General features: G+C 42.6%; 1 protein-coding gene across 3 annotated transcripts in view; it reads right to left on the bottom strand.

The window, feature by feature from the left end:
* Positions 1–22,742, bottom strand: part of LOC134342867 (solute carrier family 12 member 5-like) — a 1,196,244-nt gene extending 1,173,502 nt beyond the window's left edge. For all 3 annotated transcript variants that reach the window (XM_063041525.1, XM_063041526.1, XM_063041527.1), the window contains exon 1: positions 22,482–22,742. In XM_063041525.1, the coding sequence (XP_062897595.1) occupies positions 22,482–22,656 (175 nt within the window). In that variant the 5' untranslated portion in view covers positions 22,657–22,742. The remainder of the gene's footprint in view (positions 1–22,481) is intronic.
* Between the last annotated feature and the right edge of the window lie 5,119 nt (positions 22,743–27,861).

Below are 27,861 nucleotides of genomic sequence, written 5' to 3'. Positions count from 1 at the left end.
ATACTCATAGTCATAGTCATAGTCATAGTCATAGTCATGGTCTTGCTCATGGTCACGGTCACGGTCACAGTCACAGTCACAGTCACAGTCACAGTCACAGTCACAGTCACAGTCACACTCATAGTCACAGTCATAGTCATAGTCATACTCATAGTCATACTCATACTCATACTCATAGTCATAGTCATAGTCATACTCATAGTCATAGTCATAGTCATACTCATAGTCATAGTCATAGTCATAGTCATAGTCATACTCATAGTCATAGTCATAGTCATAGTCACAGTCATAGTCACACTCATAGTCATAGTCATAGTCATAGTCATAGTCATACTCATACTCATAGTCATAGTCATAGTCACAGTCACAGTCACAGTCATACTCATAGTCATAGTCATAGTCATGGTCATGGTCATGGTCATGGTCATGGTCATAGTCATACTCATGGTCATAGTCATAGTCATAGTCACAGTCACAGTCACAGTCATACTCATAGTCATAGTCATACTCATAGTCATAGTCACAGTCACAGTCACAGTCACACTCACACTCACAGTCATAGTCATAGTCATACTCATAGTCATAGTCATAGTCATAGTCATAGTCATACTCATACTCATAGTCATAGTCATAGTCATAGTCATAGTCACAGTCACAGTCACAGTCACAGTCATAGTCATACTCATACTCATACTCATAGTCATGCTTTATTGATCCCGGGGGAAATTGGTTTTCATTACAGTTGCACCATAAATAATTAAATAGTAATAAAACCATAAATAATTAAATAGTAATATGTAAATTATGCCAGGAAATAAGTCCAGGACCAGCCTATTGGCTCAGGGTGTCTGACCCTCCAAGGGAGGAGTTGTAAAGTTTGATGGCCACAGGCAGGAATGACTTCCTATGATGCTCTGTGTTGCATCTCGGTGGAATGAGTCTCCGGCTGAGTGCACTCCTGTGCCCAACCAATACGTTATGTAGTGGATGGGAGACATTGTCCAAGATGGCATGCAACTTGGACAGCATCTTCTTTTCAGACACCACTGTCAGAGAGTCCAGTTCCATCCCCACAATATCACTGGCCTTACGAATGAGTTTGTTGATTTTGATGGTGTCTGCTACCCTCAGCCTGCTGCCCCAGCACACAACAGCAAACATGATCGCACTGGCCACCACAGACTCATAGAACATCCTCAGCATCATCCTGTAGATGTTAAAGGACCTCAGTCTCCTCAGGAAATAGAGATGGCTCTGACCCTTCTTGTAGACAGCCTCAGTGTTCTTTGACCAGTCCAGTTTATTGTCAATTTGTATCCCCAGGTATTTGTAATCCTCCACCATGTCCACACTGACCCCCTGGATGGAAACAGGGGTCACTAGTACCTTGGCTCTCCTCAGGTCTACCACCAGCTCCTTAGTCTTCTTCACATTAAGCTGCAGATAATTCTGCTCACACCACGTGACAAAGTTTCCTACCGTAGCCCTGTACTCAGCCTCATCTCCCCTGCTGATGCATCCAACTATGGCAGAGTCATCAGAAAACTTCTGAAGATGACAAGACTCTGTACAGTAGTTGAAGTTCAAGGTGTAAATGGTGAAGAGAAAGGGAGACAAGACACTCTCCAATATTACTGAAAGGGTACATCAACAAATCTGGCAGCTATTGGTGAAACTGCTGGCCCAACACTTCTGTACCGTACAATAGAAAGTAAAACTCCGTTTTAAGACTATATTGCGTCATGAGATTAATAAGCAGCGTAGCGGAGCATTTGACTGACGATCTAACTGAAAACTAACTGCGTCACCAGGGGTCTACACTTATATACCTGGTGAGAACAGGTCATCACATGACCTCACGTCGGCAGGAAAATTACATCATGTGACCTCCGCAAGACCATTACATCATCCTCATAAGACAATCACAAGATATCCATGAAGTATGTAACACCTGTTTATTTGCCATGTCTTTTAGTGATATATCAGATCATCATGCATCAAGCTGTCAATACCAAACCTGCAGAGAAATAAATACTTTGAAAATATTCTGGAGGTACAACTGGATGGAAAGAATGATTTAACTTATGGGTTTGTGCACTTTTATCATAACCTAAATGCTGTCTGTTACACAAAATGTTCTGTTTAGAAAAGACAAAACCACTTGGTTCTAAAATCAACATGCAGGCAAATCCACAGCACTGGATTCAGATTCAGATTGCTTTATCACATTGAAACATAGTGTGAACTGTATCGTTTGAATTAACAACCAACGCATCCAAGGATGTGCTGGAACCAGTTTGCAAATGTCGCTACACACTCTGGTGCCAACGTAACAGGCCCGCTGCGCTCAGCAGAACAACAGAGAACACAACAAACGACAAAGCGACAATCGCAAAACAAGATCTGTTCCTCCCTCCCAAACACCCACCCACGCACATCCGTTGTCCTCTAACCCCAGGACAGACCGTCTTTGGCCTCTAGCCTCCAGAGAGCTCATAGATTGACAGCAGAGCTCACAAATCCCCTTTCTCTTCATAAAGCATAGTGTGTAATCACTATTTAATTTGGTCCTCAACTTTCCATTTCTTACAGCATGGGTCCAGGTGGAGCTTTGGAGTGGGAACCCACGTCCCAAGACGTTGGTCTGACTTAGTGCAGCACAATATAGAGAGGGAGAGGAAACTCCCAGGGTCAGGGAGCCCATACTAGGTATAGGGCAAGAGGGTAAAGATTGGGAAGTGTGCTGAGGGGCAACTTTTTTATACAGAGACTGGTGAATATACGGAATGAGCTGTCAAAGGAACCGTTGATGCAGATACCATAAAATCATTGAAGAAACTCTTGGATAGGTACTTGGATGGAAGTCGGCCAACCTCAGGAAATTGGGACGAGCTGGGTGGGTACCCTGGCAAACTTGGACTGGTTGGGCCGAAGGATCTGAGTTTGTGTTGTATTGCTCTATGACTCAGTGAATCTGTCAGCTTTCACAGAATGGTGTTGACATATGTTGCCGATGTCTTCGATAGTCACAAATATTCAAAAACATACCCATCATAATTTTATATAGATTTGGTAGAGGTATATAAAATTATGATGAGTATAGATAGAGTGAATGCAAGCAGGCTTTTTCCACTGAGGCAAGGGGAGAAAAAAACCAGAGCACATGGGTTTAGGGTGAGGGGGGAAAAGTTTAAAGAGAACATTGGGGGGGCTTCTTCACACAGAGAGTGGTGGGAGTATGGAATGAGCTGCCAGATGAGGTGGTAAATGTGGGTTCTTTTTTAACATTTAAGAATAAATTGGACAGATACATGGATGGGAGGTGTATGGAGGGATATAGTCCGTGTGCAGGTCAGTGGGACTAGGCAGAAAATGGTTCGGCACAGCCAAGAAGGGCCAAGAGGCCTGTTTCTGTGCTGTAGTTTCTATGGTATGGTTTCTAACATTTAGGATCAATCAAGAACCAAAGCAGTATGATGAAGATTACATTTATTAGAAGTCCAGTAAAAATCAGCCCTGTATATATAGAAGCAAATAACTGCATGAAAATAAACATCCAATAGGACTGCATACAGCCAACCCAAGATCATAACTTATAAAGCTCGAAGATGTAGGAATTGAATGAGGCCATTCTGCCCATTGAGTTTTGTCTGCCATTCAATTATCTATTCAGGCCTTTCAATATATGGTAGATTTCAATGAAATATCCCCCTCTTCCTTCTATACTCCAGCAAGTACAGGCCCAGAGCCATAAGATGCTTCTCATACGTTAACCATTTCAACCCCAGATCATTCTCATAAACCTCCTTTGGACCCTCTCCAACAGCAGCAAGTCCTTCCATAGATATGGAGTCTGAAACTGTACACAATTCCCCAAATGTGGTCTGACCAATACCTTATAAAGCCTCAGCTTTTATATCTCATTCTTCTCGAAATGAATGCCACCCCCTATATTTGCTTTCCTTACTATTGAATCAATCTGCATGTTAACATTTGGAATCATGCTGTAGCACTTCCAAGTCCCCTGCACTTCAATTTCTGAATCCTCTCCCTATTTATAAAATACATAGAATCATTGAAAACCTACAGCACAATACAGGTCCTTTGGCCCACAATGCTGTGCCGAACATGTACTTACTTTAGAAATTACCTGGAGTTACCCAAAGCCCTCTATTTTTCTAAGCTCTATGTACCTATCCAGGAGTCTCTTAAAAGATCCCGTCACATCTGCCTCCACCACTGTTGCCGGCACCCCATTCCATTCACTCACTACTGTCTGCATGAAAAACTTACCCCTGACATCTCCTCTGTACCTACTCCCAAGCACCTTAAAACTCTGCCCTCTCATGTTAGCCATTTCAGTCCTGGGAAAAAGCTGCGTGCGTTTAAGTATAACACCTTAAGACCAGTATTTGATACTTTTCGCTTTGACTCTGGACTTTGACCCCAAGATCCCTCTGATCCTCCACACTGCCAAGAGTGCCACCATATTTTGTCTACCAAAATGAACCACCTCACACTTATCTGTGTTGAACTCCATTTGCCAATACTCAGCCCAGTTTTGCAGCCTATCGATGTCCCACTGTAACCTCTGACAGCTCTCCACACAGAGTCTATGCCTTTATTCCTTCAACCAAAGTGCATGACCATACACTTTCCTACACTATATTTCATCTGCCACTTCTTTGCCCGTACTCCCAACCTGTCCAAGTCCTTCTGCAGACTCCCTGCTTCCTCAACACTACGTACCCCTCTGCCAATCTTTATATCTTCCACAAACCTATCCACAAAGTCATCTATTCCATTATTCATATGATTAATAGAGAACGAAAAGAGCAGCAGACCTAACATTGACTCCTGCAGAACACCACCAATCAAGTAGAAAAGATCCCATTTATTCCCACTCCTTGTCTTCTGCCAGGCCTAAGCTCATGTTAGTGCTGAGCATCATGCCTTTGATCAGGAAAAGTAGGAATGACTGACAAGAGTAGAACCCAACAAGAAGATCTGCCTCAATATATTTTTGCATTATCAAGATGCATCTGAGGGTATTGTTTCTCTATTGGCGGGGTGGGCGGGGGGAAGAGAAGATGGTGGCACGACAACAGCGCGTGCGGCCACTTCGATGATGAATATCTGTTATTTGTCAAGCAGGGGACCGTGCACAATCCTGATTTGATGGAGACAGACATGAGAGCACAGCGGAACATCTGGAAAACTTCTGAAATGTCTGCTTTGCTACCGTTGATACTGTGTGGTAACTGGAATCTCTGGAGCTGAAGGCCTCGAAATCCTCGACTTTGTGTGTTTCAGTGGCCGGAGCTAGGTCGAAGGCACTCGGCAGAGGATGGCGCTCGGGAGGCTGTATCGGAGAGGCTGCTCCGAAGCTTGGAGTTTTCGGACGGATGAACTCAGGTTTGGCTGAGGTCGGCTGCTTCCAAGGTATCGGCAAGTTGACGGTGCCTGGAGGTTTATGGCAGGGAGTTTCTCCCTTTTGCCACCTGCTATCGGGGACTCGGGAGTCGATTGACTCAGGACTTTGAGACTATTTTTTTACTGTGCCTATGGTCTGTTCTTTATCAAATTACGGTATTGCTTTGCACTGCTGTAACTATATGTTATAATTATGTGGTTTTGTCAGGGTTAGTCTTTGGTCTGTCTTGTTTTCTGTGATATCACTCTGGAGAAAAATTGTATCATTTCTTAATGCATGTATGCATTTCTAAATGACAATAAAAGAGGACTGAGTGTTCTCATAATCTAATCTATTGTTCGGTATGATGCCAATTTAACTGTTGCTAGGGAAACTAAACTTCAGATGCCATGGTTATTATTTGCTATTTTAATAGCCTACCCCTTGTACTCTGCTGTGCATGACAAGTTCATCGTACAGTATATGGTGAACTAATGAATGAGGTCACAAGGTGATCCAAATATTTGCTTGGCTATGATGGTGAAGAAAAATGAAAATGTTGAAGGTTTAAACCTTACCACCAAAAGTATGTTTGCATTGCATCTCATATATGCACAAGATTAACCTTAACAGAGACAACAGAGATCTGCACACAATATTAAACACAGGAGATTCTAAAGCATTCGGGGCAGGGGTGCGGTGGGGGGGGGGGGCTGCATGGTAGAGTAGCAGTTAGCGTAACACAATTACAGCACAGTGACCTGTGTTCAATTATCCTGCCGCTGTCTGTACAGAGTTTATACATTCTCCCCATGACCATGTGGGTTTCATCCGGGTGGTTCAGTTTTCTCTCACATTCTAGACGTGCCCAAGTTAATAAGATAACTTTGCTTACATTGACACAATTGTGTGGTGTGGGCTCGTTGGGCTGGAAGGGTCTGTACTGTGTCATATCTCTAAATTTCTAAATCTAATATCTAGATGTTCAAAATCCAGAGCAATACACTGAGAACGTTGGAGGAACTCAGCAGGTTCTGGTGAAGGGTCTCCGCCTGAAACGCTAACTGTTTATTCCTCTCCGTAGATTCTGCCTGATACCAATTGAAATTGGTATTTGGAATGTTGTGTTCGGTTCTGGTTGCTTTATTACATGAAAGATTTGTAATCTTTAGATGGGTTGTAGAGGAGATTTACCTGGATACTGCCTGGATTAGAAAGCATGTCTTACAAGGATAGGAGGACCAGGCTATGGCTTTACCCTTTGGAGCAAAGGAGGATGAGAGGTGACTTGATAGTGGTGTGCAAGTTGATGAGAGGCATAGATTGAGTGGATAGCTAGAGACTTTTTCCCAAGATGGAAATGAATAATATGAGGGGACATAATTTTAACGTGATTGGAGGAAAGTGTAGTGAGGATATCAGAGCTAAGTATTTTACACTATGAGTGGAAAGTGCATGGATTGTTCTGCCGGGGTGGTTGTGGGGACAGATAGTTTTGGGGTATTTAAGAAAATTTTAAATAGGCACAGGAATGATGTTAAGATAGAGGGTTATGTTGGAGGGAACAGTTACATTGATCTTAAAGTAGGTTAAAAGGTTGCCAAAATACCTTGTGCGAAAGGGGTGGAACTGCACTGTAGTATTCTATGTTCTATGAGCAGAACCTTTTCTGTTCACTGGGCACATTACAATGTTCTAGTTCAATAATTTCAGGTGAGAATCTGTTTTCTCACTATTTCTTTGGGCAGCCGTCACAGGAAGGGAATGATTCCAGTCAAGTGGAATGCTGTTGTAGTGTGACAGACTGACTGCCAGCTTGTTGAATTCAGGTGGTAAATCTCAGTCTCCTCCTCTTATTGACTTCTTGAAACTCACTGCTCTCCAATCTCGCCTCACCAATCCCAGCCTTACCATCAAACCTGCAGACAAAGGGGATGTTGTTGGACTGCGGCAAACTGAAATTTACCTTTCTGGCACCAGGCAGCGACTCTCAGCCACCCCCTCTTACTTACCGCTTGAAAAGGACCCCACTCTGGACCATCAGAAAACTGTCTTCGACACCATCACAAATCTCAACAACTTTGAAGAACCCCCATGCACTCCCACTAAACTCATAGTTCCCTTGCCCCGCGCTGCTCATTTCTCCCTCCTTTCCAAGATCCACAAACTTGACTGTCGGATTGGACCATTGTCTCTGCCTGCTCCTGCCCCACTAAACTCATGTCCACATTGCTCGACTCCGTTCTATCCCACCTACATCTGTGATACTTCACATGATCTCAATCTCTAAAAATATTTTCAATTACCTGACCCTAAATCCCAGTTCCTATACGCTTCTATCCCTAATCAAGAATGCCTTAAAGCTCTCTACTTCTTTCTCAACAAAAGACCCAAAGAATTTCCCTCCACTATCTGGCAGAACTGGTCCTCACCCTCAACAATTCCTCCTTCTGCTCCTCCCACTTTCTCTAAAATCAAGGAGTGGTCATATGCACCTGGATGGACTTCAGTTATGCTTGCCTTTTCATTGGCTATGTAGAACAGTCCATGTTCCAAGCTTTCCCAGGTAATGCTCCCTAACTCTTCCTGCGTTACATTGATGACTGCATTGGCGCTGCTTCATGCATCCATGCTGAGCTCGTCAATTTCGTCAACTTTGCCTCTAACTTCCAACCTGCCCCTGAATTCACTTGGTCCATTTCTGACACCTCCCTCCCCTTTCTTGATCTATTGTCTCCATCTCCAGAGATAAACCATCCAATGACTTCTTTTATAAACTTACTGATTCCCACAGCTATCTCAACTATACCGCTTCCCACCCTCGTCTCCTGTAAAAATGCCATTCCCTTTTCTCAGTTCCTTCATCCCGCTACATCTGTTCCCAGGAAGAGGCTTTCATTTCTGGGATATCAGAGATGTCTTCCTTTATTTTTTAAAGAAAGGGTTTCCCTTCCTCCACTTTTGATGCTGTCCTCACCAGCATCTCCTCTATTTCCCAGACATCATGCTCACCCATTTTCCTGCCACCTAAACAGGGATAAAGTTTCTCTTGTCCTTTCCTACAGCCCCATGAGCCTCTGCATCTGACAGATCATCCTCTGCAACTAAGGCCATCTTCAATGGGATCCTACCACCAAACACATCTTTCCTTATTCCCTACTCTGTACTGTCCGCAGGGACTGCTCCCTCCGTGATTCCATTGCCCATTCATCCCTCCCTACTAATTTCCCTCCTGGCACATATCCCTGCAAATGACAGATGCTACATCTGCCCATTCACCTCCTCCCTTGCCTTCATTCAGGGTCTCAAAAAGTTCTTTTAGGTGAGGCAACTCTTCACCTGTGAATCTGTTGGGGTTGTCTTCTCTGTTCAGTGTTCCCAATGTGACCCCCTCAGCACTGATGTGGCCCGACATAAATTGGTTGACCACTTTGTTGAACATCTCTACTCCATCTGCCAAAAGTGGAATGTCCTGGTGGCCAAACATTTTAATTTCTATTCCCATTCTGATTCTGACATGTCAGTACATGCCACAAAGAGGCCACTCTCAGGGTGGAGGAGCAACACCTCATGCTCCATCTGGGTAGCCTCCAATCTGATGGTATGAATGTCGATTTCTCCTTCCTGTAATTTTTTCCTTCTCCTTCCTTCCTTCCTCTTCTTTCCCCACTCTGGCCTCTTACCTCTTCCCCTCACCTGCCTATCACCCCTCCCTGGTGTCCCTCCTTCTTTTCCCTGAAGGTTCACTCTCCTCTCCTATCAGATTCCTTCTTCTCCAGTCCATTGCCTTTCCTACCCACCTGGATTCACCTATCACTTCCAGATATCCTCCTTCCCCTCCCCCACCTTTTTATTCTGCATCTTTTCCCTTTTCTTTCCAGTCCTGGAGAAGCACAAAAAGGTGACTGTTTATTCATTTCTATTGATACTGCCTGACCTACTGAGTCCTTTTGGCATTTTGTATGTGTTGCTCTGGATTTCCAGCATCTGCAGAGTCCCTTGTGTTTAAGATTCAAGTATTGCCGTACACATTAGATCTCTGTCCTATTTCTATACATTTCCAATCCCTCCTACCCTTGCATCCTATTCCCACAGATCTTTACCACAAGACCCAACATTTCCCAGCTCTAATCTAAGGTTGCCAACCTGAAATTTGACTTATTTTCTCTCTCCAAAAACACTGCCTGATCTACTGAACCTTTTTTTCTGTTTTTATTCTGATTTCCAAATTACAGACCATTCCTGCATTATGAATGCCCGACTCGTAGGCACCCATACAGGTGAATGTGCTGTCATAATGTGGGCACGTGGCCAAGTGGTTAAGGCATTGGACTAGCAACCTAAAGGTCGTGAGTTCGAGCCCCAGCCAAGGCAACATGTGTTGTGTCCTTGAGCGAGGCACTTAATCACACATTGCTCTGCGACGACACTGGTGCCAAGCTGTATGGGTCCTAATGCCCTTCCCTTGAACAACATCAGTGTCGGGGAGAGGAGAGACTTGCAGCATGGGCAACTGCTGGTCTTTCATACAAACTTGCCCAGGCCTGCACCCTGGAGAGTGAAGACTTTCCAGGCGCAGATCCATCGTCTCGCAAGACTAACGGATGCCTTTAATATTATTAAATTCAGAGATCCGATGTACAAACAAATGTTCATTCCTATAAAGAGCAGAACTAGCTTCCTCTCACTTTCCACTTTTATTAACTGTTCTCTCTTTGTCTTATTTATTACAACACTGTGAAGTTATGGCTACCATATGGAAAGGAATAAGGAGTCAATATCTTAACTGAACATTGACTCTTTAATTATTTCCATAGGTGCTGCCTGATCTGCTGAGATCCTCCAGCAGTTTGTGTGTGTTGCTCTGGATGTCCAGCATCTGTAGAATCTCGTGTGTTTATGCCTACTGTAGTTTATTTTCTGACTTGTGGACAAAATTGACTTATGCACCTCAGTAAAACCAGTACCTGCTCATTATCTGGGGATGGCCTGCACCAGGTTTACAGTAAAGAAGGTTAATAGGTCCAGTCAGAAGGCATTGATTCCTTGCAAGACCGGTTATGTTTAGTCACCTCCTATAAGAACTTTTATCTGAATTATTGCCCCCAAGCTCATTTTTAAATTATTTATTATCTTTTCCCATTTTGAAGAAGAGTATTTCAGTTCCTCAAGAAGAAAAAAAATCTTTATTTCATTTCACTTGAGACATAAGAGATTCTTTTGTAAATCTTGAGCTGCATACACAAACTGGTAGAGGAACTCTGCAAATCAGACAGCACCTATGGAGAGGAATAAACAGTTGAAGTTTTAGGCTGAGACCTTACATCAGGAGGACTGAAAAGAAAGGGGAAAGAAGCCAGAATAGGAAGCTGGCAGGTGGTAGGTGAAGCCAAGTGAGGGGAAAAAAGGGTGGGTAGGCTAGGCGTGATGAAAAGAAAAGCTGAGGAGGAGGATGATAGGTGGAAGTGGTAAAGGTCTGTATAAGAAGGAATCTGATAGGAGAGGAGAGTGGATTTTGGGAGAAGGAACAAAGGAGGGACGTCAGAGGGAGGTGAGGAGAAGAGAATGGGGAATGGAAATAGAGAAAGGGTGAGGGAGGAGAAATCACTGTGTTAGAAAAATCGATGCTCATGCTGTCCAGGTTGAAGGTCACTCTAAATTAGGAGGTGTTGCTCTGTCTCTAGATCCATCCCATCCAAAAAGAAGTCACCATACCACTGCTTCTGAAGTCACCTCAGATTCTGACAGGGCAGTAACACTGAAGGATGGTTTGTGGATGGGTTCACCACTGCTTCTCCACAGTCAGTCTGAGTGCACTGCAACTAGGTGTGTTAGAAGAGGTTGCTTGCAACTCAACTCCCTGGAACCAGATGGCTGTGATGGGACAGAATAAAGAAGGCGGTTGATGGGCATGAACATAAAGGTGCCTGGGGCATTGACTGACTTGCAGCCAGGTTAGTGCGAGATGACACGCAAGTTCTGAGCAAGTCCCTGATTTTCAGAAAAAAAACAGAAAATCTGTAAATGCTGGAAATCCGAGCAACACACAAAAATGCTGGAGGAACTCCGCAGGCCGGGCTGCATCAATGGAAAAGAGTATAGTTGACCTTTCGGGCCGAGACCTTTCTCAGCAGGGCTGCGGAAGGGTCTCAGCCCAGAACGTTGACTGAACTCTTTTCCATAGATGCTGCCTGGCCTGCGGAGTTCCTCCAGCATTTTGTGTGTGTTCCCTGCTTTCCTGTGTATGGTCCGCAGTGAGAATTAATAACTTTCTGTGACTCAGTACCGATTTCTGAGATCAATCTAGTCGATGCTTTACATGCAATGAACTTCAGGATTGAGAATTGTCCACGGTAAGATCATTTTCACAATAAGATAGTACAGATCGAGCACCCTGAATCTGGCAATCAGTAATCTGGTTCCTCTGCTGCTTGAAACATAATTTTCACCAGCCTAATTTCAAATTTCTTGTGTCGCCGCGCCAACATGTTGTCACTTTTAGTGACACCATCAGCAGAATTGGCTGTTGGCACGGTCTTTAAAAGAAGAAAGTCGTTCCTCGGTGTTATTTTGCATTTATTTTTATAACCTGTGCTTATCTCACCGCAGTCATGTCTTTATTGAATAAAGGAAGTGCTTCTCGTGGTGTAAAGCGCAAACATCATACGTTATGTACACAAGATAAGGTGGAAGTTCAGAAAATACTTGACAGTGGTGTGTCTGTGTAAAGCATATGTGACTTGCATAACATTGGCTCTTCCACAGTCTATGATATAAAGAAATAAAAAGAAAACTTTCTCCTGTTCTTTGCTGATGGCGATCAAAAAAACCAGATGTGCATAAGGAAAACAATGAAAGAGGGAAGATGTTCACTACTAGATAAATTCTCATAAAGTGGTTTAACCTCCATGTGTAGAAATGTCAGGAGAGTTGGTGACGGAACAAGCAAAATTCAATCGTCTTTCAAGATGAAACACAAGACAATCCTAATGATCCCCACTTTCAGACATATAACTCTGCTTAGTTGTACAATTCAATTCCTTACTTTGGAAGTGGCAATAACCAACCTTCTGTTGTAAGTAAATACAGATACCTTGGAAGGTATTTTGCCTGTACTGTATTTCAATATATTCCACTTGCCTTTCATTTGTTGTTTCTTTTGTCTTTATTATCCAAGGGTGAGGTGATCGTCAAGTGGGTCAGAGTTGTTTAGTTATTTCATCCAAACCTAGCCACCCGTGATTTGGTAAAATCACTAATCACGGACTGCACAGGTCCCAATCATTATACTCTGTTACATAAACATGAACCACACACCTGTCAACCTGTCACTATTCAAGCCTGGCCGCTCACGGACTGTGCTCAAGTTATTTTGTGACTGTGTGTGCTGGTCATAACTATATGTGTTGTATGTGATATATGTACTGCATTTTGCACCTTGGCCTCAGAGGAATGACGTTTCATTTAGCTGTATACAATACTTTGCAAAAGTCTAGTGCATATATATATACACATACACAGCTAGAGTCCCTAAGATTTTGCATGGTACTGTTTCAATTTTATGTATTGTATTATATTGTGCTACAGGAATTCCAAATTTCATGATGTATGTGAATGGTGATAAACCTGATTCTGATTTGGTTCTCTACTGTGGATTGGGGGTGGGAAGGGGGCAGGGAGAGGGGAGTCAAATGTTCAAAGGTTCATTTATTATCAAAGTACATAACTCTGAAATTCTTCAGTTCTCCAGGTAGCCCTGAAACCCAGAAAGAAGAGACTGGCAATATGATCATCAACCCCCATTTCCCACCTCCCTGCAAAAAAAAAGACAAACAAAATGGATCAGACACATAAATCCCTCCCCCAATCCTCCTTCTCGCACAAAAAATAAACCAAATAGATCATGCACATTGAACACCCCCCTCCCCAAATCCTCCTGATTGGGAAAAAGGGAACTGGGGAGAGGGAGCAGGAAACACCTGAGAGATATTCTGTAATGAACTATAAACCAATTGCTTAGAATCAAATGACCTTGCCTGGTGTCTCAGGGCAGAGTGTCTGCATCCACACCAGCTCTCCTCCTCCCTGGCATTCCTTCTCTGCCATCTATCCGACACCCTCCCCACAGCTCTCCATACTCGACATTCCCAACATCCTTTGCTCCCACCGGATTTACAAACTCGCTCTCCACTCCACGTTAACAAATACAGAACTGTACGAAAGTCTTAGGCACCCTAGCTATATAAATATGTGCCTAAGAATCATGCACAGTACTCTACATGTATATGCTTGAATGGCATTAAACCTGAACTTGAACTTGATTGCACTTCAAGCTTGACTTGATGTATTTGGCGACATCACCAAAAACGAGAACTTTGTGAAATTCTGGGCCTTTATTGATTACAAATGAACAAGGGAAATAATTAGAGAGTATTAAAGAGGAGGCACATGTAAATTACAAACAACAGGAATTCTGCAGATGCTGGAAATTCAAGCAACATACATCAAAGTTGCTGGTGAACGCAGCAGGCCAAGCAGCATCTATAGGAAGAGGCGCAGTCGACGTTTCAGGCCGAGACCCTTCGTCCTGACGAAGGGTCTCGGCCTGAAACGTCGACTGCGCCTCTTCCTATAGATGCTGCTTGGCCTGCTGCGTTCACCAGCAACTTTGATGTATGTTACATGTAAATTACGTTAGGGGAAGATTAAACAGAGTGAAAAATTGGAAAGTGCAATTGAGAAAACTGACTAATTTTGAACTACGTTCTGTAATTCTGATTACGTGGAAATTTAATAACTATATTGTTTTAACAAATAGACAGACCTTTAGGTTGACAGATGCATGAAATGGAATATTGCATTCTGTGTGGGAGAGGATTTACTCTGATTAATAAGTTTAACTCAATTTGTGTCCTCCTTACATGTTCGATTCTGTTCTTTTGTCCAGTACCTGGGGATAAATATTTCCCATCGTTTTTCTCCTCACAGAATATTACGAAACATATACATAGAAGTGATCTGAATAGGCCAAACTTTCCTTCCATTGAGAATCATATAAGCAGTGCACACTACATATTTAACAGAATCCTCCTGACCCCATTCTCACTGGCAAGGTCCTACACAGCCTTGTTCACATGACAAGTGCCATCATGCAGAGGAAACAGAGCAAATCACATCCTCGACTTGGCAGAATAAAAATCCTGACGGTTTGCAAAACATATCTCCTGGCTTAACCACTTGTTAAAGCTGTCAACAGCTTTCTGACTTTTAGACAAATTTTGAGGACAATTATAAAATAATCACTTTTTATATTGTTAGGCAGTCTAATAGAAACTCAACCAATTATGAATGCTTAGAAACAAGTAAAAAATAATTAAACTCAATTGGAAATAAAGTATATAGTCTTACACTTGGTTCTTCCAGCTATCCTCCTCCTCAAATGAATGGAGACTTTGTTGCACATCAAGTTTGAAATGAGAGAGGATTTTCCAAATGGATTCACCAAAGTGCCTGGAATTGTCACAACTTTGCACCCTACCATTGAACTCCATGACAAATATAATGCCACACTGTATTTAGGAAAACTAATCCACACATTTTGGAACACAACATTGCATTCACATACACAGGAGTTCTTTGAGACCCCTTATTAGGGAACTCCTGGCAGTTCTACACACAGAGCTTCCTGCATTTTCCCAGAAAACACATTAAAAATTAAGGTGAATTCCTCTTCACGGTCTGAGAATGACCAGGATGGGACACACATTGTCATACATGATACTATGACTTTCAAAGCTTTAGTATCCAGCATATAAAAGTTATTGGCAGGTAAAAGCAAACTGACCCGATACACCTAAAATGATATTCATGAAGGCTGAAGCAGGCAGGATTCGCTAAAGATCATCTTGCAGGTTGAGTTGGTGGTGAGGAAGGCAAATGCAATGTTAGCATTCATTTCAAGGGGACCAGAATATAAAAGCAAAGATGTAATGTTGAGGCTTTGTAAGGCATTGGTCAGATCATTCTTGGCATATTATGAGCACTTTTGGGTCCCTCTAAGAAATGATGTGCTGGCATAGGAGAGGGTCCAGAGGAGGTTCACAAGAATGATCCTGGGAATAAAGGGGTTAATGAATGAAGGATTTTTGATGGCTCTGAGCCTGTACATACTGGAATTTAGAAGAATGGGGAGGGGGATCTCATTCCAAACTTATCGAATACTGAAAGGCCTAGTGAACACGGAGAGTATGTTTTTAATAGTGGGGGAGTCTAGGGCCAGAGGGCACAGCCTCATAACATGAGGACATCCCTTTAGAACAGTGACAGTGTGGAATTTCTTTAGCCAGAAGATGGTGAATCTGTGGAATTCATTGCCACAAGCAGCATTGTCATTGGGTATGTTTGAAGCAGATGTTCATAGATTCTTGATTAGTAGGGGTGTAAGAATATAAGACCATAAGATCAGAAGACCATAAGGTACAGGCTGATCCAATTTTCTTCTCAGCTCCAATCTCTTGCCTTCTCCCCGTATCCCTTCATGCCCTGACCAATCAAGAATCTATCAACCTCTGCCTTCAATATACATAAAGAATTGGCCTCCACAGCTGCCTGTGGCAAAGAATTCCACAAATTCACCACTCTCTGGCAAAAGAAATTCCTCCACACTTCCATTCGAAAAGGACGACCCTCTATTCTGAGGCTGTGTCCTCTGGTCTTAGACTCTCCCACCACAGGAAACATCTTCTCCACTTCCACTCTATCAAGGTCATTCACAATTTGATAGTTTTCAATGAGGTCACCCCTCATTCTTCTGAATTCTAGTGAATACAGGCCCTGACCCATCAGACAATCTTCATATGACAAGCCATTCAATCCTGCAATCATTTTCACGAACCTCCTTTGAACCCTCTCCAATGTCAGCACATCCTTTCTAAGATAAGGGGCCCAAACCCGCTCACAATACTCCAAATGAGGTCCCACCAGCACTTTATAAAGTTTTAACATTACATCCTTGTTTTTATGTTCTCGTCCTCTTGAAATGAATGCTAACATTGCATTTGCTTTCTTCACTACAGACTCAAACTGCAAATTAACCTTTAGGAAATCCTGCGCAAGGACTCCCCAAGACCCTTTGCATCTCAGTTTTTTGTATTTTCTCTCCATTTAGAAAATTGTTAGCCCTCTCATTTCTTTTACCAAAGTGCATGACCATATACTTCCCAAAACTGTATTCTTTAGTTGCCCATTTTCCTAATCTGTCTAAATCCTTTTGTAGCCTCTCTACTTCCTCTAAACTACCTGTCCCTTCACTTTTCTTTGTATCGTCTGCCAACTTTGCAACAAAGCCATCAATTCCATCATCCAAATCATTGACATATAATGTAAAAATGATCGGTACCAACACAGACCCCTGTGGAACACCATTAGTCACTGGCAGACAGTCAGAAAATGTTCCCTTTATTCTCACTCTTAGCATCCAGCCAATCAGCCATTGCTTTATCCATGCTAAAATCTTTCCTATAACACCATGGGCTCGTAACTTGTTAAGCAGCCTCATGTATGGCACTTTGTGAAAGGCCTTCTGAAATCAAGTATACAACATCAACTCATTTTCCTTTGTCTATCCTGCTTGTTATTTCTTCAAAGGATTCCAACAGATGTTTCAGGTAAGATTTTTCCTTGAGGAAACCATGTTGATTATGGCCTATTTTATCAAGTACCCTGAAACCTCAGCATTTATAATTGACTCCAACATCTTCCCAACCGTTGAGGTCAGGCTAACTGGCCTATAATTTCCTTTCATCTGCCTCTCTCTCTTCTTGAAGAGTGGAGTGATATTTGCCACTTTCTGAATTCCAGACCCATTCCAGAATCTAGTGATTCTTGAAAGATCATTACTAATGCCTCCATGATCTGTTCAGCCACCTCTTTCAGAACTCTGGGGTGTGCACCATCTGGTTTAGCTGACTTATCTACCTTCAGACCTTTGAGTTTCCCAAAAGCCTCCTCTCTAGTTATGATAACTTCACACACTTCATGCCCCCTGACACCTGGAAATTCCACCATACTGCTAGTGTCTTCCACAGTGAAGACTGATGCACAATACTTATTTAGTCCATCCACTATTTTGTTGTTCCCCATTACTACCTCTCAGCATCATTTTCCAGTAGTCTAATATCCACTCTCACCTCTCCTTAACATTTTATTTATCTGAAGAAGCTATTTGTATCCCCTTCAGTATTATTGGCTAGCTTACTTTAATATTCCATCTTTACCTTCTTAATGACTTTTTAATTGCCTTCTGTTTGTTTTTAAAAGCTTACCAATCCTTTACCTTCCTACTAATCTTTGCTCTATTATATGCCCTTTCTTTGACTTTTATATTGGCTTTGACTTCTCTTGTTAGCTATAATTGTCTTATCTTTCTTACAGAATACTTCTTCCTCTTTGGGATGCATATATCCTGTGCCTTCTGAATTGCTTCCAGAAATCCCAGCCATTGCTGCTCCGCTGTCATCCCTGCCAGTGTTCTTTTCAGACAAATCCTCTCTGATGCCTGTGTAATTCTCTTTACTCCACTATAATACTGATACATCTGACTTCAGCTTCTCATTCTCAAATTTCAGGGTAATTCAATCATATTATGATCACTTTCTCCTAAGGGCTCTATTAACTTAATCAATTCCAGTTCATTGCACGTCACCCAGTCCAGAATGGCTGATCCTCTAGTGGGCTCAACCAACTTGCAGGTACTCTAAAAAGCTATCTTGTAGGCATTTTAGAAATGTCCCCTCCTGTAATCCAGCACCAACCTGATTTTCCCAATCTACCTGCATATCGAAATCTCCTATGATTATTGTAACATTGCCTTTTTGGCATGCATTTTCTCTCCCCCATTGAAATCTGTAGGCAACATCCTTATCACTGTTTGGGGATCTGTATGCAACTCCCATACGGGTCTTTCTAACCTTATAGTTTCCTAGCTCTATTCACAATGATTCAATACTTTCCGATCCTATGTCACCTCTTTCTAATATTTTGATTTAATTTTCTACCAATATGAGCAGAGCCACCCCCACTGCTTTCCTGCTTATCCTTCAATACAAAGCGTATCCTTGGAAATTAAGCTCCCAGCTATAATCTTTCAGCCATGTTTCTGTGATGCCTACATCTTACCTGCCAATCTGCAACTGTGCTGCAAGTTCATCCACAGTATTCTGTATACTGCACGCATTCAAATACAGGACCTTCAGTCCTGTATTCACCCTTTCCAATTTTGTCCCACCATATTCAACCTTTTTGATTCTAACTTTGTCTGAAGTCTTACCAACATCTGCCTCCACAACCTCTCCACTAACTGTTCTGTCACTCTGGTTCCCATTCCCCTACAACTCTAGTTTAAACCCCACCATGTAGCATAAACAAACCCTCCCGCTAGGATATTAGTCCCCCTCCATTTCAGGTGCAAGCTGTTCCTTCTGTACAGGTTCCACCTTACCTGGAAGTGAGCCCAATGATCCAAAGATTTTATGCCCTCCCTCCTACACCAATTCCTTAGCCACGTGTTAAACTGTATAATCTTCCTATTCTGGCTTCACTAGCTCAAGGCATGGGTAGCAATCCTGAGATCACAACCCTAGAATTTCTGCCCTTTAACTTAGCACCTAACTCCCTGAACTCCCTATGCAGAACCTCATCCCTTGTCCTACCTATGTCATTGGGACCTGCATGGACCACATCTTCTGGCTGTTCGTCCTCTCATTTAAGAATGTTGAGGGCTCAATCTGAGATATCCCGGACCCTGGCACCCGGGAGGCAACATACTATCCGGGAATTTCATTCTCGCCCACAGAACCTCCTGTCCGTTCCCCTAACTAACAAATCCCCGATCACCACAGTGTGCCTCTTCTTTGCTCCCTCACTTCTGAGTCACAGAGGCAGACTCAGTGCCAGAGACACGGCAGAGACTGTGACTTTCCTCTGTAAGGTCATCCTCCTCGACAGTATCCCCCTGTTGTTGAGGGGGATGGCCACAGGGGTACTCTGCACTGGCTCCTTAACCACTCTCCCTTTCCTGACTGTCACCTAGTTTCCTGTGTCCTGCATATTGGGTGTAACTACCTCCCTATATGTCCTTTCTACCATCTCCTCAATCTCCTGAATGATCTGGAGTTTGTCCTTGGGAAGGAAGCGGGAGAATGGGGTTGAGAGGAATAATAAATCAGTTATGATGGAGTGGTGGCAGACTCAATCGGCTGAATGGCCTACTTCTGCTCCTATGTCTTATGGTCCTATGGTTATAGTGAGATAGCACTTGGAGACAGCGCATAATGACAAGAAAGACGAGGCACTGGATTACTTCATTAAACTATGTGATCATTTTCCATCAAGGCGCTATGATAGACAAAGATATGCTTGCATCCTATGAGATTTCAAACAATTACAAGAGCTGGCAAGCCACCTAATATAGATGAATCATTGACTTAGCCTGCAGTTTCTGTTGTAATTTCTACTGTTTTGAATCACAGCACATATGGAACTGTTCAAGCTATCCACTTCAGCTATTCACCAGCATCAAGGCATATTGATGAAATGTCAGATGATGTGGAAAAACAACCAGTTGAACAACTGCAAATTAAGAAGTTTGCCTTGCAAATCAATGATATTAAATAATAATGAAGCCCTTCTGAAGTCATGTTAGGTTTTGAATGATAATCAGGTCAGTGAGGAAATGCTTTTTGCCCAAACTGCTTTCATTGGAAAAGTCAAACTTTTCAGCAGCAGTATTTGATGTCACGATTTTATGCAATTTCCTTCCCTGTCCACACTCAAAATAGAACTGTAAGATGATAATCTGATTGTATATCTTGATCATTTGAAACATCTGCACACTGGTATGGGATTTCGGTTCAGAGACCTGCTGGAGATGCATATTCTAGACTGGGTGGTGGATTTATTTGGGGTGAATGTGAGTGATGTTGACCCCACGTCTCAAGAATTGCAGCGTGATGTAACAGCGCCAGCAAAATTCAAACGCAGCTGCAAAATTTCTGGATAATGACTGATATTCAAAATTAGTCTCTACAGGTCAGAGAGAAAGCAGAGTTGTTGTTAATTGGATTTATCAACTTGCATCTTGTTTTGTTGAAAGTGATTTTAGTCAAGTTCTCTACCCGCTATGCAAAGCTCGTAACCGTCTGATGTTGTGAAAAGAAGTGATCTTCGATTATCTTTAACCAAGTTGCAATCAGATATTCAAAAACTAGCTCATTTTCATCAGTTGCAAGGATCTCACAAGATACCCGAAGCAACAATATAAAGTGCTTTTACATTGTTAGTCGGTCAGTAGAATATTATATATCTTTTAAAATTAAGTATCCTGTTCAGAGCTGTGAAATAGTTTTACTTTTCATTTACACCCGTAACATTGTAGTTAACATATAATAAAACCTTTAACTTGTTAAAACAAATATTGACTGTATATTTGAATAATTAGTACAGTTGACCAAAAAACAACTTTAGCAACTAACGGAGACTATGCAGGGTGGGGGATACAATAGAGGTAAGTGGAAGTCACAAGTGGGCCACGACCAGAGAAAGGTTGAGAACTGCTATTATAGACTATACCAGAAGTCACAGATTAAGAAAAGGGCATTCTTTGTCACAATAGATAGAAATACCTGATAACCAAATTCATCACATTTGCTACATTTGTACATTTGCTATTCAACATGAGGATATTTAGGATATTCTTCATAATTTCAAGTTCAATTTGCATAATAATTCAACCCTTTTTTTGGGAAAGTGTTAGTTTTTCCAGACCAGTCCAAGTGTTACTTGGAGATATATTTTTCACTTCGGGTGACTTCTCCCATTTTATGATTAAAAACAAACTATACAGCATAACCTTACAAAAATATGAACCTGCTCTGTTTCCCACTAATGCCAGTGCAATGACATTGGGTATTTGTAGCAGCAGTCAAAGCAGCCACATTAACTTTAAGTACAGTCACATGAACAGTGACTATGAAGAGCCACAATTACTCAAAAGCATCTTTGCTTCCATTATATCACCTTCCTGAAACTGGACTATACAGCTCTAACTTGAACTACCTCATTCTAATGGCAGAGGAAAAGTGAAGGCACATGACTTCTGCAGGTCTCAGAAAACAACAGAAGGCCATATTTGTCACTCATTTACACAAACAAAATAATCTCTTATTGCAGAGAATCACCCTCAATTTCTTGAGACATACACACAGTGGCCACTTTATTAGATACACTTGCCTTTTAATGCAAATATTTAGTCAGCCAATCATGTGGCAGCATGTATACTTGGTCAAGAATTCAGTTGTTGTTTAGACTAAACATAAGATTGGGAAAGAAATGCGATCTAACTGACTTTGACCGTCAAATAATTGTTTATGTCAGACAGGCTGGTTTAAGTATCTCAGAAACTGCGAATCTCCTGGGACGTCCATGCACAAAAAACAAACAAAAACATCCAGTGAGTAGCAGTTCTGTGAGCAAAAATGCCTTTTAATGAGAGAGGTCAGAGGAGATTGGCCAGACTGGTTCAAGCAGACAGGAAGATAACAGTAACTCAAATAACCATGCATTACAATGGTGGTGTGCAGAAGGGCATCTCTGAATGCACAACACATCAAACCTCGAAGTGGATGGGTTATAGCAGTAGAAAATCATGAACATACACTCAGTGGCCACTTTATTAAGTACAGGATTTACCTCATAAAGTGGCCATTGAGTGTATACTGAAATTTATCAACCATTTCAACCAAGGACAAAATTTCATTTTGTATTTAGACTGTAGCTAAGTGTAAACTGAATGTCATTTAGACAGTGTATTGCCTGGAGAGTTTCATATTCCAGCCATGCTGAGAGAATCCAACATTCCTTTCGATACCACTCAACTCAATCAATAACTCCTTTTCATACTGCTTGTCACTGCATTGAATATTTCAGTTATTTTCCTAATGGCTGCTTGATATTGCAGTTTCAGTTAAGTCAGCTCAGAGATTTAGGCACACACTGTTGATATCTTTCCTACCTGGCTTAGGAACTTGCTTTGCAGACAACAGAGTGTGGTCTCTGCCCTCAGCCGGTTCTGTTGCTTCATTTCCATTAGAAACGCTGCCTTCTTTCCTTGGCCCTGATAGATTAGTTTGAGTCCAGGTTGCTTCATCTTCTCTGTGAATTGAGGTAACGGTAAACCTCTTGCTCATCTTGCCAGGAAAAGAATGAATAATTTGCAGCTAATTAAGAGAAATATCTTTAAAATACTCTCAGACCAGAGCACTGTACCCTGTTACCTTCCTCAGCATCTCAACACCAAATGAACTGAGAGCTGCCGTGCTTTCTGTCCTCTCTGGGTCTTAGTGCCCAACCTGTTCACTTCAAGCAGAGTAAATTTTTAAAAAAGTAAACGAAAAACAAAATGATGCTCTGGATTTACCTTGTTCCAGCATCTTATTGGCATCTATTACATTGCTGGTTTTATCCAATTTTCTGAACATTGTGTGCAAAAATAATTAAATCAAACACTTCTCTGCCGTAATCCAATGATGAAGTATTTTATATATATGTGTGTTCTCTGGATGTAGCAAAACACCCACATAATGCTGCAGGAGCTCAGCAAGTTGGACATTTTCTGTAGAGGGGAATAAACAATTGATGTTTCAGGGTGAAACTCTTCATCAGGATTGGAAAGTAAGGGGGCAGAAGCCATATTAAGCAGTTTGGGTGGAGGGGAGTACAAGCTGGTAGGTGATAGATGACGAGAAATGAAGGTGAATGAGAGGGGGAGATGATGCAAGAGGTTGGGCAGTAATAGGAAGGGTCTTGGCCTAAAACATTCACTCTTTGTTTCCCTCCATACATGCTGCCTGACCTGTTGAGTTCCTCCAGCATTTCGTGTGTGTCCTCAAGATTTCAGCACCTACAGAATCTCTTTTCTCACTAGATGTAGACATTGCCAGCAAATGGTAAACTTTTCAGGCTATTCTCAATTAGTCTCTATTGCAATTCAGTGTCAAGTCCATTAGTTAGTCATATATAGAGTCATAGAGCACTATTGTTTAGAGTAAGTCTCTTTTCCCCATCCAGGCATGCCAACCTGATCTTCTGCCCAGTCCTATTTACCTGCACCTGGAACAGAGCCCTCCAAATATTTCCCATCCATGTATCTATCCACACTTCTCCGAAATATTACAATTAAACCACAGCTGCCACATCTGGTGGTGATTCATTCCACACTCATACTGCCTACTGAATGCAGAAGTTTCCACTCCGTTTCCCCTTAAATATTTTGCCTTTCACCCTAAGCCTCTCTAGCTCTAGTCTCACCCAACCTGAGGGGAAAGGGCCTACGTGCATCACCCTATCAAAACCCCTTATAATTTGTATCCATCTATAACATCTCCCCTTATTTTCTTGCGGACCTGGGAGTGAAGTCCAAATTAAATCAACTTTTCTTTCTAACTCGGGTACTCAAACCCCAGCAACATCCTTGTAAATTTTCTCTGCACTTTTCCAAGCTTAGTGATAATTTTCCTGTGGATAGGTGACCAGAGTGGCACACAGTGCTCTAAATTCAGCCTCACCAATGTCCTGTCCGACCTCAACATAACAAGCCAACATCTCTGAAAATCTGCGAATGTAACAGGTTTTCAACAGGGACAGAGATAAATAACAGAAGAATGGAAAAGAGAGAACAAAAAGTCTATGACAGGATGCAAGTCAAGAGACTTTGAAAAGGGATAATAATAAGACATACAGAAACCTCCCTAATATTTTAACTTCCCTAATATTGATTGGCACCTGATTAGTTTCAAGGGTTTAGATGGGGCAGAGTTTGTTAAGTGTGTCCAGGACGGATTCCTGTCACAGTATGTGGACAGGCCAACCGGGGGAATGCCATACTAGATCTAGTACTAGGTAATGAACCGGGTCAGGTCACAGATCTCTCAGTGGGTGAGCATCTGGGGGACAGTGACCACCGCTCCCTGGCCTTTAGCATTATCATGGAAAAGGATAGAATCAGAGAGGACAGGAAAATTTTTAATTGGGGAAGGGCAAATTATGAGGCTTTAAGGCTAGAACTTGTGGGTGTGAATTGGGGTGATGTTTTTGCAGGGAAATGTAATATGGACATGTGGTCGATGTTTAGAGATCTCTTGCAGGATGTTAGGGATAAATTTGTCCCGGTGAGGAAGATAAAGAATGGTAGGGTGAAGGAACCATGGGTGACAAGTGAGGTGGAAAACCTAGTCAGGTGGAAGAAGGCAGCATACATGAGGTTTAGGAAGCAAGGATCAGATGGGTCTATTAAGGAATATACGGTAGCGAGAAAGGAGCTTAAGAAGGGGCTGAGAAGAGCAAGAAGGGGGCATGAGAAGGCCTTGGTGAGTAGGGTAAAGGAAAACCCCAAGGCATTCTTCAATTATGTGAAGAACAAAAGGATGACAGGAATGAAGGTAGGAGCGATTAGAGATAAAGGTGGGAAGATGTGCCTGGAGGCTGTGGAAGTGAGCGAGGTCCTCAATGAATACTTCTCTTCGATATTCACCAATGAGAGGGAACTTGATGATGGTGAGGACAATGTGAGTGAGGTTGATGTTCTGGAGCATGTTGATATTAAGGGAGAGGAGGTGTTGGAGTTGTTAAAATACATTAGGATGGATAAGTCCCCAGGACCTGACGGAATATTCCCTAGGCTGCTTCATGAGGCAAGGGAAGAGATTGCTGAGCCTCTGGCTAGGATCTTTATGTCCTCGTTGTCCACAGGAATGGTACTGGAGGATTGGAGGGAGGCGAATGTTGTCCCCTTGTTCAAAAAAGGTAGTAGGGATAGTCCGGGTAATTATAGACCAGTGAGCCTTACGTCTGTGGTGGGAAAGCTGTTGCAAAAGATTCTTAGAGACAGGATCTATGGGCATTTAGAGAATCATGCTCTGATCAGGGACAGTCAGCATGGCTTTGTGAAGGGCAGATCATGTCTAACAAGCCTGATAGAGTTCTTTGAGGAGGTGACCAGGCATATAGATGAGGGTAGTGCAGTGGATGTGATCTATATGGATTTTAGTAAGGCATTTGACAAGGTTCCACACAGTAGGCTTATTCAGAAAGTCAGAAGGCATGGGATCCAGGGAAGTTTGGCCAGGTGGATTCAGAATTGGCTTGCCTACAGAAGGCAGAGGGTCGTGGTGGAGGGAGTACATTCATATTGGAGGATTGTGACTAGTGGTGTCCCAAAAGGATCTGTTCTGGGACCTCTACCTTTCGTGATTTTTATTAACAACCTGGATGTGGGGGTAGAAGGGTGGGTTGGCAAGTTTGCAGATGACAGAAAGGTTGGTGGTGTTGTAGATAGTGTAGAGGATTGTCGAAGATTGCAGAGAAACATTGATAGGGTGCAGAAGTGGGCTGAGAAGTGACAGATTGAGTTCAACCCGGAGAAGTGTGAGGTGGTACACTTTGAAAGGACAAACTCCAAGGCAGAGTACAAAGTAAATGACAGGATACTTGGTAGTGTGGAGGAGCAGAGGGATCTGGGGGTACATGTCCACAGATCTCTGAAAGTTGCCTCACAGGTGGATAGGGTAGTTAAGAAAGCTTACGGGGTGTTAGCTTTCAGAAGTTGAGGGATAGAGTTTAAGAGTCGCGATGTAATGATGCAGCTCTATAAAACTCTGGTTCGGCCACACTTGGAGTACTGTGTCCAGTTCTGGTCGCCTCACTATAGGAAGGATGTGGAAGCATTGGAAAGGGTACAGAGGAGATTTACCAGGATGCTGCCTGGTTTAGAGAGTATGCATTATGATCAGAGCTTAAGGGAGCTAGGGCTTTACTCTTTGGAGAGAAGGAGGATGAGAGGAGACATGATAGAGGTGTACAAGATAATAAGATGAATAGATAGAGTGGATAGCCAGTGCCTCTTCCCCAGGGCACCACTGCTCAATACAAGTGGACATGGCTTTAAGGTAAGGGGTGGGAAGTTCAAGGGGGATATTAGAGGAAGGTTTTTTACTCAGAGAGCAGTTGGTGCGTGGAATGCACTGCCTGAGTCAGTGGTGGAGGCAGATACACTAGTGAAGTTTAAGAGACTACTAGACAGGTATATGGAGGAATTTAAGGTGGGGGATTATACGGGAGGCAGTGTTTGAGGGTCAGCACAACATTGTGGGCTGAAGGGCCTGTACTGTGCTGTACTATTCTATGTTCTATGTTCTATGTTCTATGAAGTTTAAGAGACTACTAGACAAGTATATGGGGGAATTTAAGGTGGGGGTTACATGGGAGGCAAGGTTTGAGGGTCGGCACAACATTGTGGGCCGAAGGGCCAGTAATGTGCTGTACTATTCTATGTTCTATGTTCTATGTTCTATGAAACAGCTGTTGGGTGTAGAGGTGGCGTAAATGGGAGTATGAGAAGCATTCCTTAGGACTAGCATCCAAAATAAAAGTGACTTGTGGCCTGAAACTCTTGAATTTGAGAACTGCGATGAGCCTAATGTAGAGGAGGGGCTGTTCATTGGCCTTTCACTGATGTTCTTTGGAGCAGTGCAGAAGGTGGAAGTGCAAGTAGGATGGAGGCTCACAGCACTCAGAACCTTGCTGCCATGGTGGAGCTGTTTCACCACAGTGTCAGATCGTGATTTTCCTGTTGCCATTTGGTCACAGTCTAGCAGTGCTGAAACAGGCTCTTCAGCACAACAGGCCTGTATTAACTATCAAGTACATGCTTGCACATTCCATTTACCCATCAACCACCTCCCCGCCCCCCCCCCGAAAAAAGTCATCTCCAAGCTATGAAAGAGGGGTAATTTATATGGGGCATTCTGCACTATTATTACGCCTCATAGAGATGGTCGTACAACATGGAAACAGTTCTTTTGACCCACCACATCCACTCCAACTATTATGCCCATCTACTCTTAACCCTTTTGCCCTCACTAGTCTGCATCCTTGTCTATTCAATTGCCTATCTAAATGCCTTTTAAACATAGTAATATCTCTGATTCCACCTCCTCAGGAGCGCCTTACAGATATCAATTGCTCGTTAAGTAAAAGCTTTCCCTCAAATCCCCTGTAACACTTCTTTTTTCTCATCTTAAACCCATTGCTGTTGTTCCTTTTCGCACCTTGTGGCACATCGAAAGAAAGGCTCTTTGTTTAGCCTTTTGTTTGCTTTTACAAGGCTGAGTTGCTAGCTCGATGCTCAAACCAGCACTGATGGACGGCTTGCAAGGAGCTGGCTAGATTCAAACCTGGGACCTCTCACCTCGAAGTCCAGCGTGGATGCCACTACACCACCAGCCAGCTATCTTATACCCATACCCTCTTGTTTTTGAAACCCCAAGTATATGAAAAAAACAATTTGGACTGTCTAGCCTGTCCGCGGCTCTCATTTTACACACCTCTGTCAGGTC

This window comes from Mobula hypostoma, chromosome 2, assembly GCF_963921235.1.
Source record: "Mobula hypostoma chromosome 2, sMobHyp1.1, whole genome shotgun sequence".
Classification (NCBI taxonomy): Eukaryota; Metazoa; Chordata; class Chondrichthyes; order Myliobatiformes; family Myliobatidae; genus Mobula; species Mobula hypostoma.
The sequence above is the reverse complement of the archived record's forward strand: the minus strand, read 5'-3'. Positions and strand labels throughout refer to the sequence as shown.